General features: G+C 35.6%; 1 protein-coding gene across 1 annotated transcript; it reads right to left on the bottom strand.

Moving 5' to 3' along the window:
* LOC118274704 (cuticle protein 16.8) lies at nt 1–20202 on the bottom strand. Its single transcript, XM_035592373.2, has 4 exons — nt 20056–20202; nt 4351–4540; nt 1368–1565; nt 1–894 (listed from the first exon to the last, which is right to left on the bottom strand). The coding sequence occupies exons 2-4, from the start codon at nt 4538–4540 to the stop codon at nt 731–733; spliced, it is 552 nt and encodes a 183-aa protein (XP_035448266.1). The 5' UTR covers nt 20056–20202; the 3' UTR covers nt 1–730.

A 20202-nucleotide genomic window follows, 5' to 3' on the forward strand; every position in this document is an offset into this window, starting at 1 on the left:
TTATTAATTACTTTTTTATTTATTATCATTATTGAGATGTTTCCACATCAAAAACACGTTATAAAAATACAAAATTTTCACTTAATACATACGTGAACTAGAGAATAAGTCATATCAAATTGGATTTATTATGGCAATCGAGAGAGTATTATTAAAATACTTACATTTAATATTTTATATACAAACTTACACAAATTATTCACAGTTAAATGGTAACTACCACTTTAAAAAAAGAAAATACAATTAGTTGTTATCACTCAAGTGAGTATTGAGTATCACAAGTAAAAAGATTAAGTATGAAAATAAAAAAAATCGTTGTAAAAAACATAGAAAAGATGTACCTACATAAATAGTTAAAAATATGTAACAATTTTGTATTTATTTTAGTTAATATCACTGCAGTCGTTTTGTATTCAAATATGGATAGCAGAGACAAACAATATTAATGCATTTTGTATTTTACGTCAATCACTATAAGTGTGAATTTTCCGTACTCAGAGTCACATATTACTTTAAACATGTCGCGTCTATTATTTTGAGTACCTAATATATTACTTTTTGAAGTACAAACAATGTCAAACAACTATAATCTACACTACAGTACAACTGTACTCGAATTACGTACTATTCATACAATAAGGAGTCAGTATACTATGGCAAAGTATAGCTACACAAGCCACTGTCCCTACTTCTTAGTTTATCCATCTGCTAGTCCATATTTGATGAAGGTCTACTGTCCTAGTTCCTGTAAGTGCTGTTTCTCTTCTTCTTCTCGTAAGAGCGCTTCTCTCTCTGCTGCGATGCGCGCGTGCTGCTCGGCAATCACTCGGAATAGTTGGGCGTGTTTCGCACGAGCTTCGGCTACGGCCTGTGTCTCTATTGGTGCTGATATTACTGGAATAGAGATGGAGACATACGCTTGAGAACAAAGATTAAGTTCTAAATCAAAATTTAGTTTATTGGATACAACGGCAAATGGTTTGTTTTTTGATAACTCATGTCTGCCTTTTGAATAGACACTCGTGGTTAGTAGTCAACATTTCTTTGCATAAATTAAATGTGTGTCGCGGAATGCTGCTCATAAATATGAATCACTAGAATAGCTTGAAACTAGTCGAGTTCCTTATCAAACAGCTACGAGAGTAAGCCGATAACCTAATAATCAATTTAGTATGTCTCACGAAAGTTATAATAAAATTAACTCCGTGCATGTATTTTTTTCTGTTTGTATTTAAAGAATGCTTTAAGCACGTCACAGTAGTATTTTGTACATACAATATTTAGATCAAACTAATTCAACTGAGTTGAATTTAAACAGCACTGGCGGACAATATAATATAAGAAATGGTGATCCTAATCCAACTTACATTCAGGGTGAGGGTTGGCGTGTTCCTCAGCAATCTTGGCGTAGAGCTGGTAGTGCCTGTTCTTGGCCTGGGCGACGGAGTCGGAGTCTGCCGGGTGCTCTGGAGGGACATGGCTCAGGATCGGGTGGAACCCTTGCTTGTCTGCCACGTAATCCACCGTGCGGACCTTCTGGCCAGGGTCTACGTACGAGAATGAGCCTGGAAAAGAATTTAAAGAGTATTTGAGAAAGTATACTTTATACTATTTTCTAAATTAGTACCTCATTTGTTGATGAACATTATATCTATATGTTTTAGAAGCATTACCTTCATCAGCTGTCCAATTTATGAACGCATGACTCTTACAACAGAGATAACAATCCATTGAACGATGCTCTGCTTCAGATCTTCAGCTTTTCCTATTCGAACACATTATTTAATAACCTACTTTAACCAGCTGAATCGTATCCTACGCTACGTTGCAACTAAAGATGATTCATATCATCCAAATCCACAGTTTTAGAAGCATTTTCTTCATCAGCTGTCCAATTTTGAAACTTATAACTCTCTAACAGAGATTACAATCCATTTACCGATACACGACCTACCTACTCCTACCTTATGGAATAAGCAACTTCAACCAGTTGAATCGTATTCTATGCTACGTTGGACCTAAATAAGATTGCTAGTTAACATTTGTCAAGTTGTCTCAGGCTGTATGAACAGGGTGAAAGCTTACAATTAAAATAAAGATATGTGAACGTTTATTTAATTACTCTCTTAGTAATTATTCAATAAACGATAACGACAGTACTCCATGCGTACGATGCCAAGGCAAGCTCAAGGTGTAACAAATGCAGTGAAGGGCCGTTCTATTTTGTAACTGTTACCATACGAACATAATTATTGTGATCGAGAGCACTAACTTTTCTGTTTGGTTGCGAGATGCAATTTTCCATTGTAGGGGAATCAAATAGAATTTCGAAGTCTATAGTCATACAGAGACGAAAGAAAACATTGCAGAAATAGGGTTGAGGTTCCTTTCCACCAAAGATGTGATATGTAGCTATGCTATGAAGATCTAATAGCTAAGCTGTGAAACTAAGTGAACGTTTCTACTGATACTAAGCCATGTTACTGTGGGAGGAAGATGCGCAGCTCGAATATGCGATGTGTAGTAGGGAAGTCATCGATAGCACGCATCCATAGCACGTATCTTTTCATATAAAAAACATAGCTTAGCTGAGTCCATTTCCACCACCACCACTTAGCACTATATATTCATTGGAATATGATTGGTGGAAGCCAAACGCATCCACAGCAATGTTACATAGCACATCTCTGATGAAAAAGCGCCCATATTATTTTGTAGGAATTCGAGGCATTTTTGTGACTCCTCTGGTGTTGCGGGTATCCATGGGCGGCGCTGATCGCTTACCATCAGATGACACGTTTGCTCGTTTGCCTCCTATTCCATAAAAAAGAATTTTGGCAAGTTCGTAAAACATCTGATTATTATAAAATTTCTTTTTTATTTAACTACAACGTAAATAAATTCTAAAAATACTAAGTTAAAATATTTTAATCTACAAAATATAAGAGACGCAAAATACTGACCGACTCACACACACATAAAACAAACACGAGCTTAGAATCAGTAATACAATCATAAATTAAGCCTAATTGCTGTTTTTGTCTCCGCCTGTCTATATTTAGGCCTCAAAATACGTGTTCTGAATGGTTTGTATAGAAAATGTGGCCATAAAACGAGAATACTAAGATTTCCCTTCCTTATAGGCGTAAAGGTATCACGTCGGTACATCTATGTAGAACAAGGAAATTTACGCAAATTCCTAGTTAATATCGCAGCTTTAGAAAGTGTAATTGTTACTTCATTTCTTGGGACCGGCAGGTTCGGGTTAGTATAGACTGTTGGGGTAAGTTTGACCCAATTTTATAACCAATAGGAATTCAGAACAAAGTGTATTTTAGATTTTCATTAGTCTAAAATTGGGGTCAAAGTTACCCTATAGGGTTAAAGATACTAGGTATCTGTTGAATTATAGATGTATTATGTTTATTGATTTTTGTGATGGGGTTATTAAGTCTGCTTTAGTGTAGATTAGAGCAATTACAATGGCCTGGTGGTGCCGAACACAAAGGAAAATCATTTTGGAAAAAATAATAAAGAAACGTGTGTGGATTCGGTGCAAAACAAAACATTGTTTGCTTGTTATCTAAGAATAAATATGGCGTTGATTTCCGTGCATTAACACTGTTCACTTACTATTTTCACAAACAATATGCAGACAAATAAAATCTTCTCCAGCAATAACGAACACGGTAATTTGATCCTTATTACTATTTGCTATTAGTTTATTATATGTTTGTTATGTGTCTGCGGCGATTATATGCTTATTCACATATTATTATATCTTACTCATCTATCTACGATCCGCCTCGCCAGTTAGACTGGTTTACGACATTACCTATTTATTAAAAGGTCACACTTCGATTAGATTGGAAAACATTCTTTATGGATGTTTTTTTTTGTTGTACGTCTCTGTGATTGACTTGATTGGAGACATTTAATTAAAGGATTCTGATTTATACTGAGTGTTATTTTATTATAAGCTTTTATTTTTATTTTTGTACCTAATTCTGAATTAATACAAATCAATTTAAGTTCCTTGTATCTTAGGAATATATTTAACCAATTACCTACAACGAAATAAATCATAATTATTGGAGGAAAAGGAGTAAAATAATTCCCATTCAATCCTGTAACAGACCACTATACGAGGGATTCGCCATTATGTCCTCTAACCGCCGTACTCAGAATCTCTAACCCTGTCCTTAGCAATCGTTTTCGGAACAAAATCCTTACTTTTTTACACTCGATGGGTCGAAGTTTAGTAATAGTTTAACTAACCATTAAAAGTTTCTGAGTACGACAGTAAGTATTTAACCCAAGATTGTAACAACTAAGTACAATAAAATTCACCTTTAACAACACCACTGCCGTCACTGACTTCAGTGTGCGTCCTGTCAGCATGTCCAGGGTAGCGGCCAGCGGAGTAGGAGAACAGGTACGGGTGTGGTGGTGGCTCGGGCGTGGTGGTGGTCTCCAGCAGGTGGGACACGTCGCAGCTCACCAGAGCCAGCGTCGCCAGGAACAGGGTGGGGCACAGCATCTGGAAATTGTGGAGATGGAACTTAGTGAAGAGTAGATTAGTCATCGAAGAATTAACTATGATCCGTTTGTCAAGACTGATGAATGTTGATGAAGCGAAAGAGGTATGTAAGATTCGTAGCAATTAGCATTGTCTCTGGCTACCCCCATGGGAGATAAGCGTGAGGCTATGAAGGTCGTAGTATAGGTCGTAAGTATTCTATAGAGTTTCTGTCAAAAATTAAGATCGATCCAAAGATTTTAGATTAAGATCGGTTATTAAAACTGGCATCTTATTAATTTGAAGTTTTAGTACTTGGAAAAATTACAATCGCAATACATTTCGAAGAAACACTTAAACAAAAATCGTTTCTAAGAATCTCAATCATGTCTATCATTCAAGTTACGAGGAATGCTAGAGGATTCTCACCAGTACCAGCTGGTACTGGTACAAACCAGTTTCCTGACCTTTGCAGTGCATCGCCCGCTCGGCGCGAAAAATTAACATCTTCGAACCTATTAGTTCTGAACTTTGTTAGTTTTGAACTTTTAATGTTAACCAGTTCGTTTTGTTAATTAACAAGTTAATGGTCATAAACTATAGAGCATGGTTATTAACATTGATTTTGGGAATGATGTCAGATTTTTAAAGTTATGTAACAATTTGTGTTATGTCGGAATAGATGTCGGTGATTGAGAGATAAGGAATGGCATGGCCAAATAGACGAGGTGATTGGAATTGAACACTTGGCATTGATAATGGATGCGTCAGTCCTTTGAGCCTATTATGTTTTATGCAAAAATGTGAATATCTAAATATAACTGCAATATCTGAGCTGCAGACTACCTAGCGGGTTTACCGGGGCTCCGGCTCGAAAACTAGGAGTAGACACGGGGTGGTTTTTAGGCAGTAAGAATCTGATACTACCTCTTGCCTCGCCCAAATCGAGAAAGTGAATGATTTAACCACTCAAAAAAAAAACTGCAATATCTATTAAATAACCAAATGCTTGTAAGAAAAGCGTTCACGATTGTAGCTATGAAGAAGAGTATTTTGAATCTCTTTGTAAAGGCCCTAAGAATCAGCCATCGTCAGTTTCTTTTCATCATTGTTTAGTGAATTAAGTACGAGAATCATAATCTAGAACAGGGTTTCCCAACCTTTTTCAACCTTGATCTAGGACCACTTTCATATCATTCTTGTTAGGTCAGGGACCACTATTGTTACTACTTTTTTCATGTGACCTAATACTCAGATTTTCTCATTGACTCGGAAATTTTGAAATCAGTTGTCTCATTGAAGTAAGTTTAAATTCGAGCTTTAACCGTGGTATTTATTGGACAGAGATGTAGTCTAATGTTTTTATTTTCATTTCGCGGACAAATGTTTGGATTCTGCGGACCATAAGAGGTTACTGGTCTAGAATCTAGAATAATCCATCGAACTACAATCATCAGACATTTTACACTGATGACATATAACGCGCAGTAAGTATTCAATTTTACATCCGTGAACAACAACATATTCTATCAATAAACATTATACATTAACAGCCAGGTAATTTGCGCATCATTTAATGACTTCTGGATATGGTAAATAGGAACTGCGGAGTACACTGTCATTAGTTTTAAAGCTTCATTAATTAAAATGATTTATGACTTGTTGACGCCATGACACGTTAAAGTGCTGTCGTTAAACTATTGTTGTGATTGATTATATATAATATGTACATAGTATAATAATAAGTGGGTTTCGTCATTGTTCTCGATGTTAAATTGTTTATATCGTAAAAGTTATTAATTTAATTGATGATTAAATGTATGTTTACGTTTAAGTCGTGGTTTAATATTAGTTTTATTAACTGGTTTTATTTATGTTTATGGACTTAAGTCGGGCTAGGTTCTGTATGTCATTAAGGATTATTTCCTAGATTTAATTTAGATTTCAGTCATGATCATTCCACTGTAGGGATATATATAAAGATTACCTATATCCAATGGGTTTTTAATTACAAACTGTTCCGTTGAAAATTTAGTGATATTATAAATGCGATAGATTTTAAGCAGGTGTAGGAACGGGGTGGTTTTTAATCAGTAAGAGTCTGATACTCCTTCTCGCCTCACCCGAAGCGGGAGAAGTATACATTTAGGTATTTCGATTTTTTTAACCCATAAAAAAGTAATCTGATTCTCATACTCATTTATTTTATTAAGTAGAAACTAAATGTATCAAATTCTCGAAGCTGCATACGTTATCACGTCTAAACCTCGATTGACAGTGGACAGCCTTCGGCGCACGAGTGCGAGTGTTCGGCAAGTGACCTTATAACGCGGATTTCCTTCATTCCTTAGACATCTCAAAGAAATGTCGATCGCCATTTTTTTTTTGATTTAAGACTAGTTTTATTAAGTTTATTGGTGTGGAAATTGATGTGTATACTGTGTGGCGCATGTTTCTTGTTGTTTCGTAGTCTTTTATAGAGTAGGAACATTAAATATTTCAATAGGTAGTGCTGGTAAAACTATAGTTACATTACATTAAAAACCATTTTAACTTTGTACCAAAAATAGTAAGTGACTCTTAAATATGAGATAAAGGGCCCATAGTTGGGACATATTACTGTATTAAAATTGTAGACCACACTGTTCACTATGGATGCATTAAAGTTATTGGAATTGTTTTGATTTAGATAGTTAACTATCTAATAAAGATAGCTAGGTTTAGCTTTCTATTTAAGATAGCTAAAAAAAGCATGATTAACTACATTTCGTGAAAATTATAATTTATATTAGATAGACACACATTTATTCCAAATAGTCAAACAAACTACATATTACAAAATACAAATTCTAACAACCAACAAGTTTCAATACACAACTAAACTTATAAAACGCAAGTGAACCGACAATTGGGCACAGTATCAGCGCAGCAGCCTTGACCGATCGCTCTCTTTCTCCGTGCAAGCGAAATACCTAAATGTATACTTTGAAATATAACAAGTTCTGTGCTTGTCCGTCTGTCGGCGATGTGTGAATGGAATGTTAACACGTGTTGTAATGTTGCCTACGTATTATGTCAGTTAAGGTCCTATGATGGTCATTGAAAACGCGCCCTGGAATTGGTTTACTTTATTTAATTTTTAACTTTGGATTGATTTGGTAGATATTACTTACCAGAATCATTTCTAGATTAGTTTTGATATGATGCGAAGTTTGATCTCCAGCCCAAATAGACATTTCAGTTTCAAAACTCAACATGGAACGAAGATAAAAGTCAGTTTCTAACAGAAACATAAGTACCTATTATCTATTGGGATGATGACGAGGTATAAAAATTAAAAATCTGTTTAGTCCGTCGGTTAGGTAATGAAAAAATATTAGACACGTATTTTTTATATTATACATATAAGATAACAATTCTTAGATAAAACGATGTAAAGGTTAGGAGTGGGAGCAAATACGTCATTTCTGCCTATAAAATGTACCTAGAAATTACGTCACGCGATATTTCAAATCGAAATCTTTGAAAGTATTTGTTTCCGTAAGAAAATAAAAAATACGTGTCTAATATTTTATAATAATTTACAAGACGGACATTAAAATAAAAATTAGCCATCTACCCTATTGTATTGACTGAGCTCAATAAAAAAGTACAGACAACACAACACACTGATAACAATCTTCAATTTATTTATCTTATATAAGTACAGCGTATCAACAATAGAAAAAAAAAACAAATTCATCGTCTCTTCCTACAAACACGATGACCATTGCTCCTTTAGTTGAACCGTGACCAAAATTATTTAGAACATAAAACGCAATGTATGTTGAAGTGTAGATCTAGTCGCTCTATATACAGGTTGTATGCAATTGTGTCGCTTGGATCCGGAACCAATGGGTTGCGACATGCGACCGAGATTTGTTTGCTATTGAAATGTATCGATTGGGATCAGCAGAGAGACTGGTTTTTAGGTACTTGGTATAGAATTGTATGTGCTATAATATACGAATTGATATAATGCTTTGTTGGTCTAATTTATTATTGGTTAAATTACTACTTTATTCAGTGGGTGAACATGTTGGGATGATTTTAAACATACGGTAGGTACTAAAAAGCAAAAAAACTCCTTTTACGAATCGGATTTGAGTATTGATTAGTGTCAATTTTATTATTCAAGTATCTATTAAAAATCTAAAGCGTTTTTAATTTATGCACTTAAAGCTTGCAAGCATAAATGAACTGTAAGATTTTAATAGGCTACAACGTTCTACTACATGTTTTATAGACAAAATATTAAAACTCCAAAATATGTAAAAAAAAATATTTTTAAAGGGGGAAATCTCTAGCTTTGGGCGATGCGAGAGGGAGTATGAGAATATTACTCAATAAAAACCACCCTGTTCCTATTCCTGCTCTTCGAGCCGGAGCCCCGGTAACCCGTTGGTAATTAGCAGCTCCGGTAGTAGTACTCCTGAAGTTGTATCTCTAGGGCGGCAATTTTTTTGCGCATATGTAATAAAAAGGTAATTAAAGGTTGTGATTTTATTGTTAATTAATGGGCTGCGGATATCGTCAAGGTTTATAAAAAGTAATTTTTGGGCCCATTAGCGTGAGAACTAAATAATGACCTAATTTTCCAAGGTACAAAGCTTATAAAAAAAATATTTATGTAATACCATTCCTACTTTTTTCGTCCTCTTAAAAAAATACAGTTTTTTATGAATACCTAGTATTTACCAAAACTAGAGTTAAAAAAGATTAAAACAATTTTATGAGATCATTACCTAATTATAATTTTTACATACTCTATTAGAATTATTAGTGCAATAGACGAAATAAACAATCTAGATTGAGGAAGTAGCACAGAAGCGCTGAAAACAATGTTATGAAATCTTCAGCTGATTGAGGAAACAATTAACTCTGATTTGGGCACAAATTAATCAGCTGTTAGCTGAATAATGTAGCTGGTTGCACTATATCAGCGTTATTTGGGCATTATTGAAGGTAACAGTCGCCCCAAGAGCTGAATAATGACCGATTATCAGGGTATGTGTTACTTTTTATACACCACAAGGGCTGAATAATAGACTACTTGTTCCTTGTTTATCACCACAAAATACACTCCATTTTATGTATCAATTAATAAATCCACATGAAATGGTAATGCATTTCAATGAGCGCAAGGCGTGAACTACTTATTCCGACATGAACAGCCATTATTAGGTAAATCGTTTAATTGGAAGAAATACCCGTATCGTAACGTTGTTTACGTGACGTGCGTGTGCGCATCATACTGTACATATATCGCAGTATGGGGCACAACTCAATCAGTGTATTTCCTCGATATTTTCGCGGTAATGTTTGATTGAAGCGTGTTTGTTTGTGTGCGTGTGTGTGTGTGTGTGTGTGTGTGTGTGTGTGCGTGCTACATTATCCGTGTTCGTTAATAAGTGCATGAAATTCGAATGGGAAAGAAAGTTTATTATCGTGATAGTATGTAAGTAGTCAATTAATGATTGTATTGTTAGCGCAGTGGTTGGGTGACCGATTGCTACGAAATGTTCTGGGAGTTTGTTTCTTGCACAAAACATTAGTTTCGTTCTGTCAAATAAAATTACGAAAGTCATTTAATAGGAATATGGAAAAAAGCAATAGTCTAGTACTCGTATGTAATCCAAAAATCGTGTATTCTTAGGAAATTTAGTGGCACCTGATATGGCAGACATTACTGATTTATTGTCGAAGTTTGGTTAGTATCTCGCCTGGTGGTAAAGTGATGATGTGGCCTACGATGAAGCAAGTCTTCCCATAAGCAACCTATTCGCTCGAACTTTAACACACCCAGGTTATACCCATCAGTAAACACAGTCTCCGGCAAATAATGAATTAAAGCCCGAGTGAATAGGTTACTTATGAATAGACGTGATTCCATCCTAGGCCGCATCATCACTTACAAGTATCATGCGAGATAGTGGCTTCAAACGTCGTCCCATCAAATCCAAAAAAGAATTCCACTCCCTAGCAGTTCGCACAAGGGAATTTGAAGCGAAGCGCTTCCCCGATTGTCTTGTGGTTCGATGATAAAAAGGACTAAGGGGAATCAAGTTGTGCAATTCCCCCGCATACATACCAAAATATACTAAGTATGTACCTATATCAGTTTTTCTATGAATATAATTCCACAAATAAATACATTTCCCATAATATAATAAACACATTACAAAGTTAGTAAGTAACATCGCCACGAGGTATACAGTGGTAATTAAATACCACAGAACCAACAGTTCACTTAAATGTCAGACGTCAGAATACTACGCATGTGTACAGAAATAGTAAATTATAGGGTGTCCCAACAGTGTGAACGCAAGATTTGAATTTTAAATAAAACGCAGATATTTTCAAAACGTGATCGTGAAAGCTTTATATTTCGTAAAGTAGAGAAGATGAGGTTATCTATGGAACAATATTGTATCGGGCAGATGGCCGCCGCGGCTTTGCTGAAACATACGCGATCTTTTAATGAATTTTTCATACCGTTTTGATAAATGCTGCGGTATTTCATTAATACAGCGTCCAATTTCCTTTTTATGACTTGAGTATCGTCGGCTTATTCGCATAAACCATCGACTTTAAGAAACCCCAAAGAAAAAAGTCTAATATTGATCAATCACATGATTTAGGCGGCCAATTCTGGTCTCCAAAACGTGAAATAACAGACCGGGAATGACTGATGCAGCTCTTCAATTGTTTCTCTGCTTGTATGAGATGTGGCGCCATCTTGTGAAACCACATGCCTTCCAAATCCATTTCTTCAATTCGAGGTACGGATAAACTGGTTATCATTTTACGATACCGAACACCTTGAATGACTATTTGCCTTGACCTGCCTATTTTCAATCGTGTAGCGCTCCATTTAACTAACCTCGTACCTTATACTAACAAATAATAACACTTGTTCAAATGGCAAACAATAATACTTAAATGCCGCCAAATTTAAATCTTGCGTTCTTGTTGGGACACCCGTTATAAATGCCACATTAATAATAAATAATGAGAAGTTGTTAGGTGATAAATATATACGTATTTAGATAGATACGTTTAGGCACCGAGTATTCGTTATTTATTTTAAGAAGCAATTGAGCAATGCGCCAATGTTCGATAGACGCTGTGTCAGTAAATCACTTAAATTAGGTATATTTTCGTAGATCCATAAACTACTAAGTATGAAACTAAAAAAATAAATGGGTTTAATTACCAATTTAAAATGTAAATATCCTGTCTCAAGTTCTAATGATGGTGTTAGTAACCATATCAGTTTAAAAACTTATATACCAATTTAAATTACGTAAAATAAACTGTGTGAAAGAGCAGTACCTTTTAAGGAAATCTTTTCCGGATTAAGTTAATATTTGAGTCAATACTCACCTACCTATAAGTATGTGCTTAAATAACTTCATTACTTATGTCATTTGAGCTAATTTCTTAGTAAAAATCATAAACCAACACACTCCCTAATTCTCTAAATATGACTAAGACAAACATTCGTAATCATGCTAATTTGACAGATGATTTAAACATCTGCTCACACGCTGCCGACTCATGCGCATCCTACTGTTTGATTGTCAATGCTGGGCGTACAATGCGTATGCGCAGTGACAGCTCAGAGGCAGGTGGGTGGAGCCTACTTTCTATGTAATTAATATGTTTTGATATATTTGGTGTGACACCTTTGTATGTGTGATTATGGTGTTATCAATGTAGGTGTGTTATGAAGATAATGGTAGGCTCTGTCTGTGCTCATCCTTGAGCACTTAAGTGTCGTGATGATGTCTCGTGTGTTGTGGGAGTTATTGTTATACAACTAAATTACATTCAATAAGGTAGATGACTAATTTTTATTTTAATGTCCGTCTTGGAGTTTGTTTTTAAATATTAGACACGTAGTTTTTATTTTCTTACGGAAACAAATAGTTTCGATGTTATATTGATTTGAAATAGACTGGACGGTTGGTGCGGTGGCTGGGCAACTGGCTGCCGTGCAACGGGTAGCGGGTTCGATTCCCGCACGGAGCAACTCTTTGTGTGATCCACAAATTGTTGTTTCGGGTCTGGGTGTCATGTGCATGTGATGTTTATAAACGCACCCACGACCCAGGAGTAAAATCCTAATGGCGGGCAACGTTAAAAAAACACGTGACGTCTTTTCTAGGAACTAAATAGATTTTTAATTTTCATACCCCGTCGTCATTACTATTATTCAGTTAAGAATATTTTTTATTCTCTGCTTCGTTCGGCGGCCATGTTTATCCTAAGTGTTAGATTATAATTATTAGCCTAAGTAACATATATCTAATGTAGCTAAGTATTCTAATGGCTTCCGTAAACAATCGCATAAGAAAATATACGCGGTATTGCTGTTTAAATTCATATGAAATACGTATGATGACCCGTATATATTATGTTTATTATTTTTTACGATTTACTCACATAACGAGGTAACTCGACTAGTCAGCTATATGGTCTATGGACTGGTCTGCTATAGAGCTCATAGTCTTGCGTAGCATTGACTATCAATGATACGGCGAACGTCGTGCAACTAGCCAACTAAGTTATAATCAAAATATTGCACTTCTATCTATCTTTAAATCAATGAATCGTTGCAAGATCCTGTAGGCTATATATCTATTTGAAATTTAACTTTGCCACACAAATTACTAGAAAATGATAACAAGGCTGTTTAACCAGACTTTTTTCTATCTAACAATGTTAATTTCGTTCCGGCTGTTCGCGGATACGTGCACTACAGTGTACATTGTACAGTGGCGTGCAAAAAAAGCTGCGCACAATAGTTGCAACACTACGTATTAGATGTTATCGCGGCGCTTGCCTCATTGCGTTGGGCAACGATCCGCTCTGGCGCCCGTTTTGGCGCATCACTCGTCTAGGGTTGATAGATATGTGGAAAGGGCTGCTGCGTGTATCTTTTGTCGTGATGAATATAAATTATGATAGCTTACATAGAAGTAGTTGTAGGAAGCGGGGTTCTGACAAACATGGATAATCATCCAATGACACCTCCCGCCTTGGGTGAGGCTAGAGGGAGTGTCAGACTCTAACTGACTAAAAACCACCTCGTTCCTACTTCTATCCTTCAAGCCGGAGCCTCGGGAAATCCAATAGGTGGTCCGCAGCTCCGGAAGGTATGTTTACGTCTCTTTCTTTTTTTCATCGTAGGTTACTTTTTTTAATGACACCTAACAGTATAGATAAGGGGTAAGTTTAAGTGCTCCCTCAAGTTAAGCAACTCTTAGTTAAGATAAAGTTGTTGAAAACAGCCATAAGTTTTAAATTCTCATCCTAAATAACAAAAGTTTCTTGTCACAGCATCACAACTAAGAATCATTACACACCCTAAGAGCCTTAAGAGAATCGTGCGCAGTCCCACGTGCTACAATAATTATTCAACATGTGTAATACCTGATAATGACGCCAGATAGCGCCACCTGTCACGTTCCTCACGAACTGTTTGAACGTGGGTAGGAAAAGAAGCGTGGTTCACGATGACTGGTGCATAATTATATGGGGCGATGGGATGCTGCGAAAATATGCACGACGACGCACCAAATTGTCGGTTCGAATATTTTACAATTGTAATTAGGAAAAGGAATGTTTTAGTCAAGGTTTTTGATTGTTTTTTTTTATACTTTGTTTTTGTTATGTGCATGTAGTTATTAAAGTAATTGTAATGTGTTTTAAATGTTATAAATTATGCTTGCAGGTGATTCATCTTCATTATATCTGTCGTAAAACTTGATTAAACAGCATGATATGTGCTGTTTAATCAAGTTTTACTAATTAATCACTAATTAATTGGTCTTCAATTAAACTAAGAAACTTACAAACGTAGGTTTGTTTGTTAGTTCTTCACTTCAAAACGGCTGAAGGGACCGAGATGAAATTTGGAACAAAGTTAGATTATGACCTAGAATAACAAATATACTTTTTATCTAGCGGAAACGCGGGCAAAGCCGCTGGCTAAGCATAGTCTGTCATAAAACTTGATTAAACAACACAGATGACTACTAATATTGATTCTCAATTAAACATCATAAATTATGATCAAAATAAATGAATCTTTATATGCTAAGACTAGATTGACAGCCCTGGCTAAGAATGATCGAGTCTAGTTCGTTATGCGCGCCAGAACAAATTGCTCTGCACTCGGTTATAAAGTAATTTTATTAGATTTTGCATCAGTAAGCCAAACTCTGCCATTCCCACGGTTATTTGGCAGATGTTTCTTATAGGCAGCTTCGTTTTATAGGCAGTTCGATTTGTAAGAGTATTACTTACTTGAGCTAATTGATTAAGGCTTCTAATTGATTAAACACTTAGATAATAGGTATCCAGAAACTGAAATGACGCCTGATCACGAGAATTAATTGAGAAAAGCTCTATTAGTTTCAAGTCACATCAGGACTCTTATTCGTGAGTAGCGGTATGAACTGAAACTAGTAGAGCTGTATCTATAATGGTTATACAAAAATGAATCTATTTAGGTATTTTTTATGCTATGCAAAGTGATGTATTTTTTGCATTGAACTGTATTAACGTAATAATTAACGTATTCACTTGAAATTAAAATATTGTGGTTTTCAATTAAGTTCTCATACAAAATTATTGGTATGTATTTATAATATTTAAGTGCCACATTAACTACTAAAGGTGACACTTCAAATGTTGCCAATGACCTTACAATAATAAGGTCAAACATTGGTCCTTTTGAGGTCTTTTATAAAAATTATAAACTTCGGGATTTACCTGCCATCCTCGTCAATAAAAATATTAGATTTAAGATGATGATCTAATTTAAAATTCTTGTTTATTTAATTCGTTTGTTTTTATATCGGAATTCGTTTCGAGAACTTTATATTATATTATTTTTGGAGGTGACTGAGGTTTTTAGTGAGGAAAAACAAGTCTGATCCGAATGGTATTTATGTTTACAAGCTAATTTGGAACAGGTAAATTGTTATTTAGTTTAAACCCAAGGTTCCTAGTTTCTAAAAATGCTTTTTATATTGTGATACGTTCGGGAAATAACCACATTTTTTAAGAAGTAAATAAGACACAGGTAGTATAGGTATTCATATCACTATATTGTATAAAACGAAGGCACTTTTCACTATGTGCACCAAATTATGTATGAAGATCTTTAAAGTCACACTGCGGTTTTTGATGTGTTTTTTATTACATACCCAGATTATCAAGTTAGAATTTCAATTTTTTAGCTCTTCAGCTAAAACAGTAGACTACACTATAATCACACTAATATTATAAATGTGAATGTTTTGTTGTGTTTTTGGATATTTGTCCGTCAATCACGCTGAAACTTCTCAACGGATTTTGATGAAATTTGGTATACAGACAAGGTATGAGCTGACTTGGGTGATACTTTTTATCCTACAGGAACGCGGATGAAGCCGCTGGGATAAGCTAGTATAATATAATACGTAGATAACCGAAATAACGAGAAAGGCGACAATCACATAAACAGGTTACTCGTGCAATGTGCAATATTTCTACATATTTTAGCGCACAGCACCTGCTGGGAACCTGTTGCTGTGTCGCTCAATCATATGACATGGAGTGGATTCAAATATTTGTTTGAGGTCATAAATGCAGACTAACTTTAAGTGCGTAGGCTTAGGTTTAATTTTTAGGTAAGTAGAAATAATGCCTTGTACTATATATAGTTATATACCTAACGGGTCTTCAAAAGAAAAATAACATGGTGTGTCAGGTATTTGGTATAATACTCCAGTCGAAACCAAGAATGTGGTATAGCGTGACAAAAAGCCTTAGACTTATAGGTTTTCACGAATAGTAATAGAAAAACAAAATATGCATATAAGCAAGAATTCAGATCATTTTTTCCGCTACATATTCCTAGTCTTCATTTTTAGCGACAACGCCCGATAATTTCGCAAACGGTACAAATCTAGAATAGTATTCACAAACACGAGTATTCTGTCGGCAACATGTGCTAAGTTTGTCTGTCGCAAGCTGCAGCCGGATGCTGATCCTTTACGTAAACGGTTCACTTGCCTCCAACCTTGGCTGGTGTCGATATATCGAATATCGACTTTTTCGATCGCTGCTCGTGATCGCAGCCGCCTTTGTGAGCGTTGCATTGTTATATTTTGTAATTTGAAAAGTGTTTTTGTAGCAGTCTGTGTCATGTACAGTGAACCGAGCTTAGTTTTTAGTGATCACCTGGTGGTAAGCAATCGTCACCGCCATGGTCACCCAAAACACCAGTTGCGTTACAAGTGCGCTACCGGCTTTTTAAAGGGGTTAGGAATTTAAGGGTTGTTGGGGAATCGGAGTTTGGGAAGATTGGGAAGGGGGGGTATTTGTGCAGGTCCTCGGGTAATCTCACTCACACAACGAAACACGACGCAAGCGTTGTTTCACGTCGGTTTTCAGTGAGGCCGTGGTATCGGCCCATTCGTACCGAAGCATGGCTCTCCCACACTTATTTTACAACTACAAGTTATTAGCTAATTAATCGTTGGAAGTACTCATTATTAACTATTAACAGACGGATGTTATAGTATTGCAATTAATATTAGGCATACATAACATCTGTTTTATTACCTTTCATTACTTAATTTGTAGCTAATTGACCTGCTACTACTTATATCTACTGATTGTAAAGAAACATTTGATTGAATCTTATTCTCACGATTGGGTCTAGGATTGATAAGTTACGTGGAATTAAAAATTTACCAAATCAAATTAATATTTTTTTTATGTTATTTGTTAAATATATTAATGTTGATTAGAAAGATATGACCTACAGATGGATTCGATTTAAATTACATGCGATCGAAAATAAATGCTACCAGAAAACTGGGCAAAATGTCAATGGGGGATGGTCTGGCACTACCTCTCGCCTCACCCAAGGTGGTAGAAGTAATTGGATGTTCTCCCTCCCTCAAAAAAGGGACTGGGTTAAGTAAGTATTAAATTACTATTAAGTACAGCATTAAAACGTCATAAAAAGGAGTTTCACTATCTACTAAACGTACGTAGTTAGTTAGAATATCATACGCCTATGCAATGAAATGGGCGCACTCTTGCGCAAGATCTAATTCTAGACTAGAGTAGAGGAAAGGGTTGCTAATGCAGCAATTTGCAACTTGTTAATAACTCGCTCAGTTAGTTATTACATAGTAACTACCTGTTGCAGATTGATTGTAATTTAAACAAGTAATTAATTCACTTTTACAAATCACATTTGTATTTTTATAATAACTATCGTGAGACATACTATTTAAATTAATTAAAAAATCACGCGCAGTCGCGCAGCATGCACACACTGATGATTTCCTGATGAAGAGTCCCTCTGTGATTCGAAACTAGGAGAGATTTTCTCCATAAATATAGGTATACGTCAGTCAACCGTGATTTTTAGTTAATCATATTTTTGCTTGAAAAAATTTATAAATGGTCGATCTAGAATACTTTTTTCACATGAACGCTGACGTTCAATTATTTTTTTACTTTATTCTCCGCACATACCTATAATATTAAAACCAGGGAAATTACCTTTGCGCCTAATTATTTCCTATTTATTAATTGTCATCTAAAAGGGTCATTTTAGTGCCATTTAGTATTTCTTACAACTGTTTATAGACAATAATTCGTATCTATTACTCTAAGGTCAAAAGACCTAAGGAAAATCGTTATGAAATAAAAAAATCTGTGAACAGGCATTAGGCCGGGACTCCACCAAAGCGGAGACGAGACGAGCGGAGAGGAGATGTTTTTTAAACAACCAATAGAATTGAGTTATTGACACGTCTCCTCTCCGCTCAGCTTCAGTGGAGATCGCTGTGCGGAGATGTGTAATATTTGTATGTCGCGATGGAAGCGGAGATGTGAGCTATGCGCGGACGACGCGCAGTGGAGACGAGAGATGTGAGCGATGTCACCCTCCCCCCCTCTCACCCGCTAGCAACCCGCAGAACCCCGCGCGCGCGCCGGCCGGCCATCTTGCTAGTACCACGCCCCGCACCCGAGCTGAAAAACATCTCTTCTCGCACAGCACACAGCACACCGCACACATCTCCGCTTTGGTGGAGTCCCGCGAGCTGAAAAACATCTCTTCTCGCACAGCACACAGCACACCGCACACATCTCTGCTTTGGTGGAGTCCCGGCCTTACGCATGCGTGCAGTGATAGTGACCACAGACTGATTAGACATACACACAATCCTTGAAACGGTAATACATATGTAAGGCCAAATCAATGTGTACGACATTCAGCCAGTATGTGCACAGGAAAAATGTTCTCCTTTGATAGATTTTTGGTGATTCAATTTATGAAATATTTTTATTAATAAATCGATTATACTTTTTATTGAATGAAATGTTTCTTTTAAATGCACAACTTTTTTTTTTATAGTTACTTTGATTGTCAACCCGCTTCGCATGTATAAGGGATCGAAACTTGCCAACGGCAAGTACTAATGTGACATTTTCCGAATTATATGTACTTTCTTTTAGACACCACTGACAAACGGTGAAGAAAACATTACCAAGAAACCTGGGCTTATAATTTCTTATTTATAATACGTACGTCTGATATTGATAATCAGCTTTAAGCAAGCGTGGTGATTAATGCTCGAATCTTCTCCAAGTGCGAAAAGGCCTTTGGTCAGCAGTGGCCACTTATAGACCACATATATATTATGCTGATGATGTATATATTTTATATTCCCATCTATTATTTCTAAAAAGAATATTGCTAAAGTGGTCAACTTTTGACATTTATTAACAACGTTACCTCCACAGTACAATCGCAAACAACACGCTAATTGAAGTTTCGTTGCAACATTCAAGTTACTTCATTTATATAACTATGCATTGTTGCACGTGATTGTACAAAAACACACAATGCCTATCAATTTTAGATACAATAGACAATATCTCTTTTATTATCTGTTTAAAAGAAATACTGGTTTCATAGTCCTTCGCAACTGTCGATTGAATTTTTCTAATAAAATTAAGAATGAACTTGACAAACCGCTTTTGTTTTTTTTTAGAAAACTATAAAAGAAATGTTAATTAGGAATAATAATAAAATTTGTCACATAATCTGCTTAGTGACTACAATCAAACGAGTTATTATAATGTAAACTTTTCAATAACGATATTAAACGAAAACTATTTAACATAACGCGTAACGTAAGTGATCAAGTTTTCGAATAAAAACCTGAATAAAATTATGCAAACGCGAACGAAATATTTGACATTTGACACAATGTCAAACCACAAACAAACATTGAAGACATTACAACTGACAGCACAACGTTTGAAATTCGAACAACACTTAAATTTAAGAAAAGAACATCTTTTATTTGAATAAAGAATTAAAAATATCACACAGATAAAAATAAAAATGTAGTAGGTAGTAAAAGTCAAATAGCTTTTGTTTAAAATAGGAATAACGTAAAAATTAAACTCACTTTTTAAAAATTTCCGTGACCGTTACCACACAGGTCCGCTCGTGTGTATGCACGAAACTGACTGACCGACACACCGAGTGAACAAATCTTGCTTACTTCGAACGAAAGAACGGGTTCGAGAACTTGGTAGAAACCAAGTTAACTTGG

The sequence above is a fragment of the Spodoptera frugiperda genome, chromosome 11 (assembly GCF_023101765.2).
Source record: "Spodoptera frugiperda isolate SF20-4 chromosome 11, AGI-APGP_CSIRO_Sfru_2.0, whole genome shotgun sequence".
Taxonomy (NCBI): Eukaryota; Metazoa; Arthropoda; class Insecta; order Lepidoptera; family Noctuidae; genus Spodoptera; species Spodoptera frugiperda.

Coding starts and splice junctions, on each gene's coding strand:
- LOC118274704 (XM_035592373.2), bottom strand. CDS start 4,540: ATGCTGTGCCCCACCCTGTTCCTGGCGACGCTGGCTCTGGTGAGCTGC. Junction 1,566..4,350: donor CGGCAGTGGTGTTGTTAAAG/GTGAATTTTATT, acceptor ATTCTTTTCCAG/GCTCATTCTCGTACGTAGAC. Junction 895..1,367: donor CGCCAACCCTCACCCTGAAT/GTAAGTTGGATT, acceptor TCTCTATTCCAG/TAATATCAGCACCAATAGAG.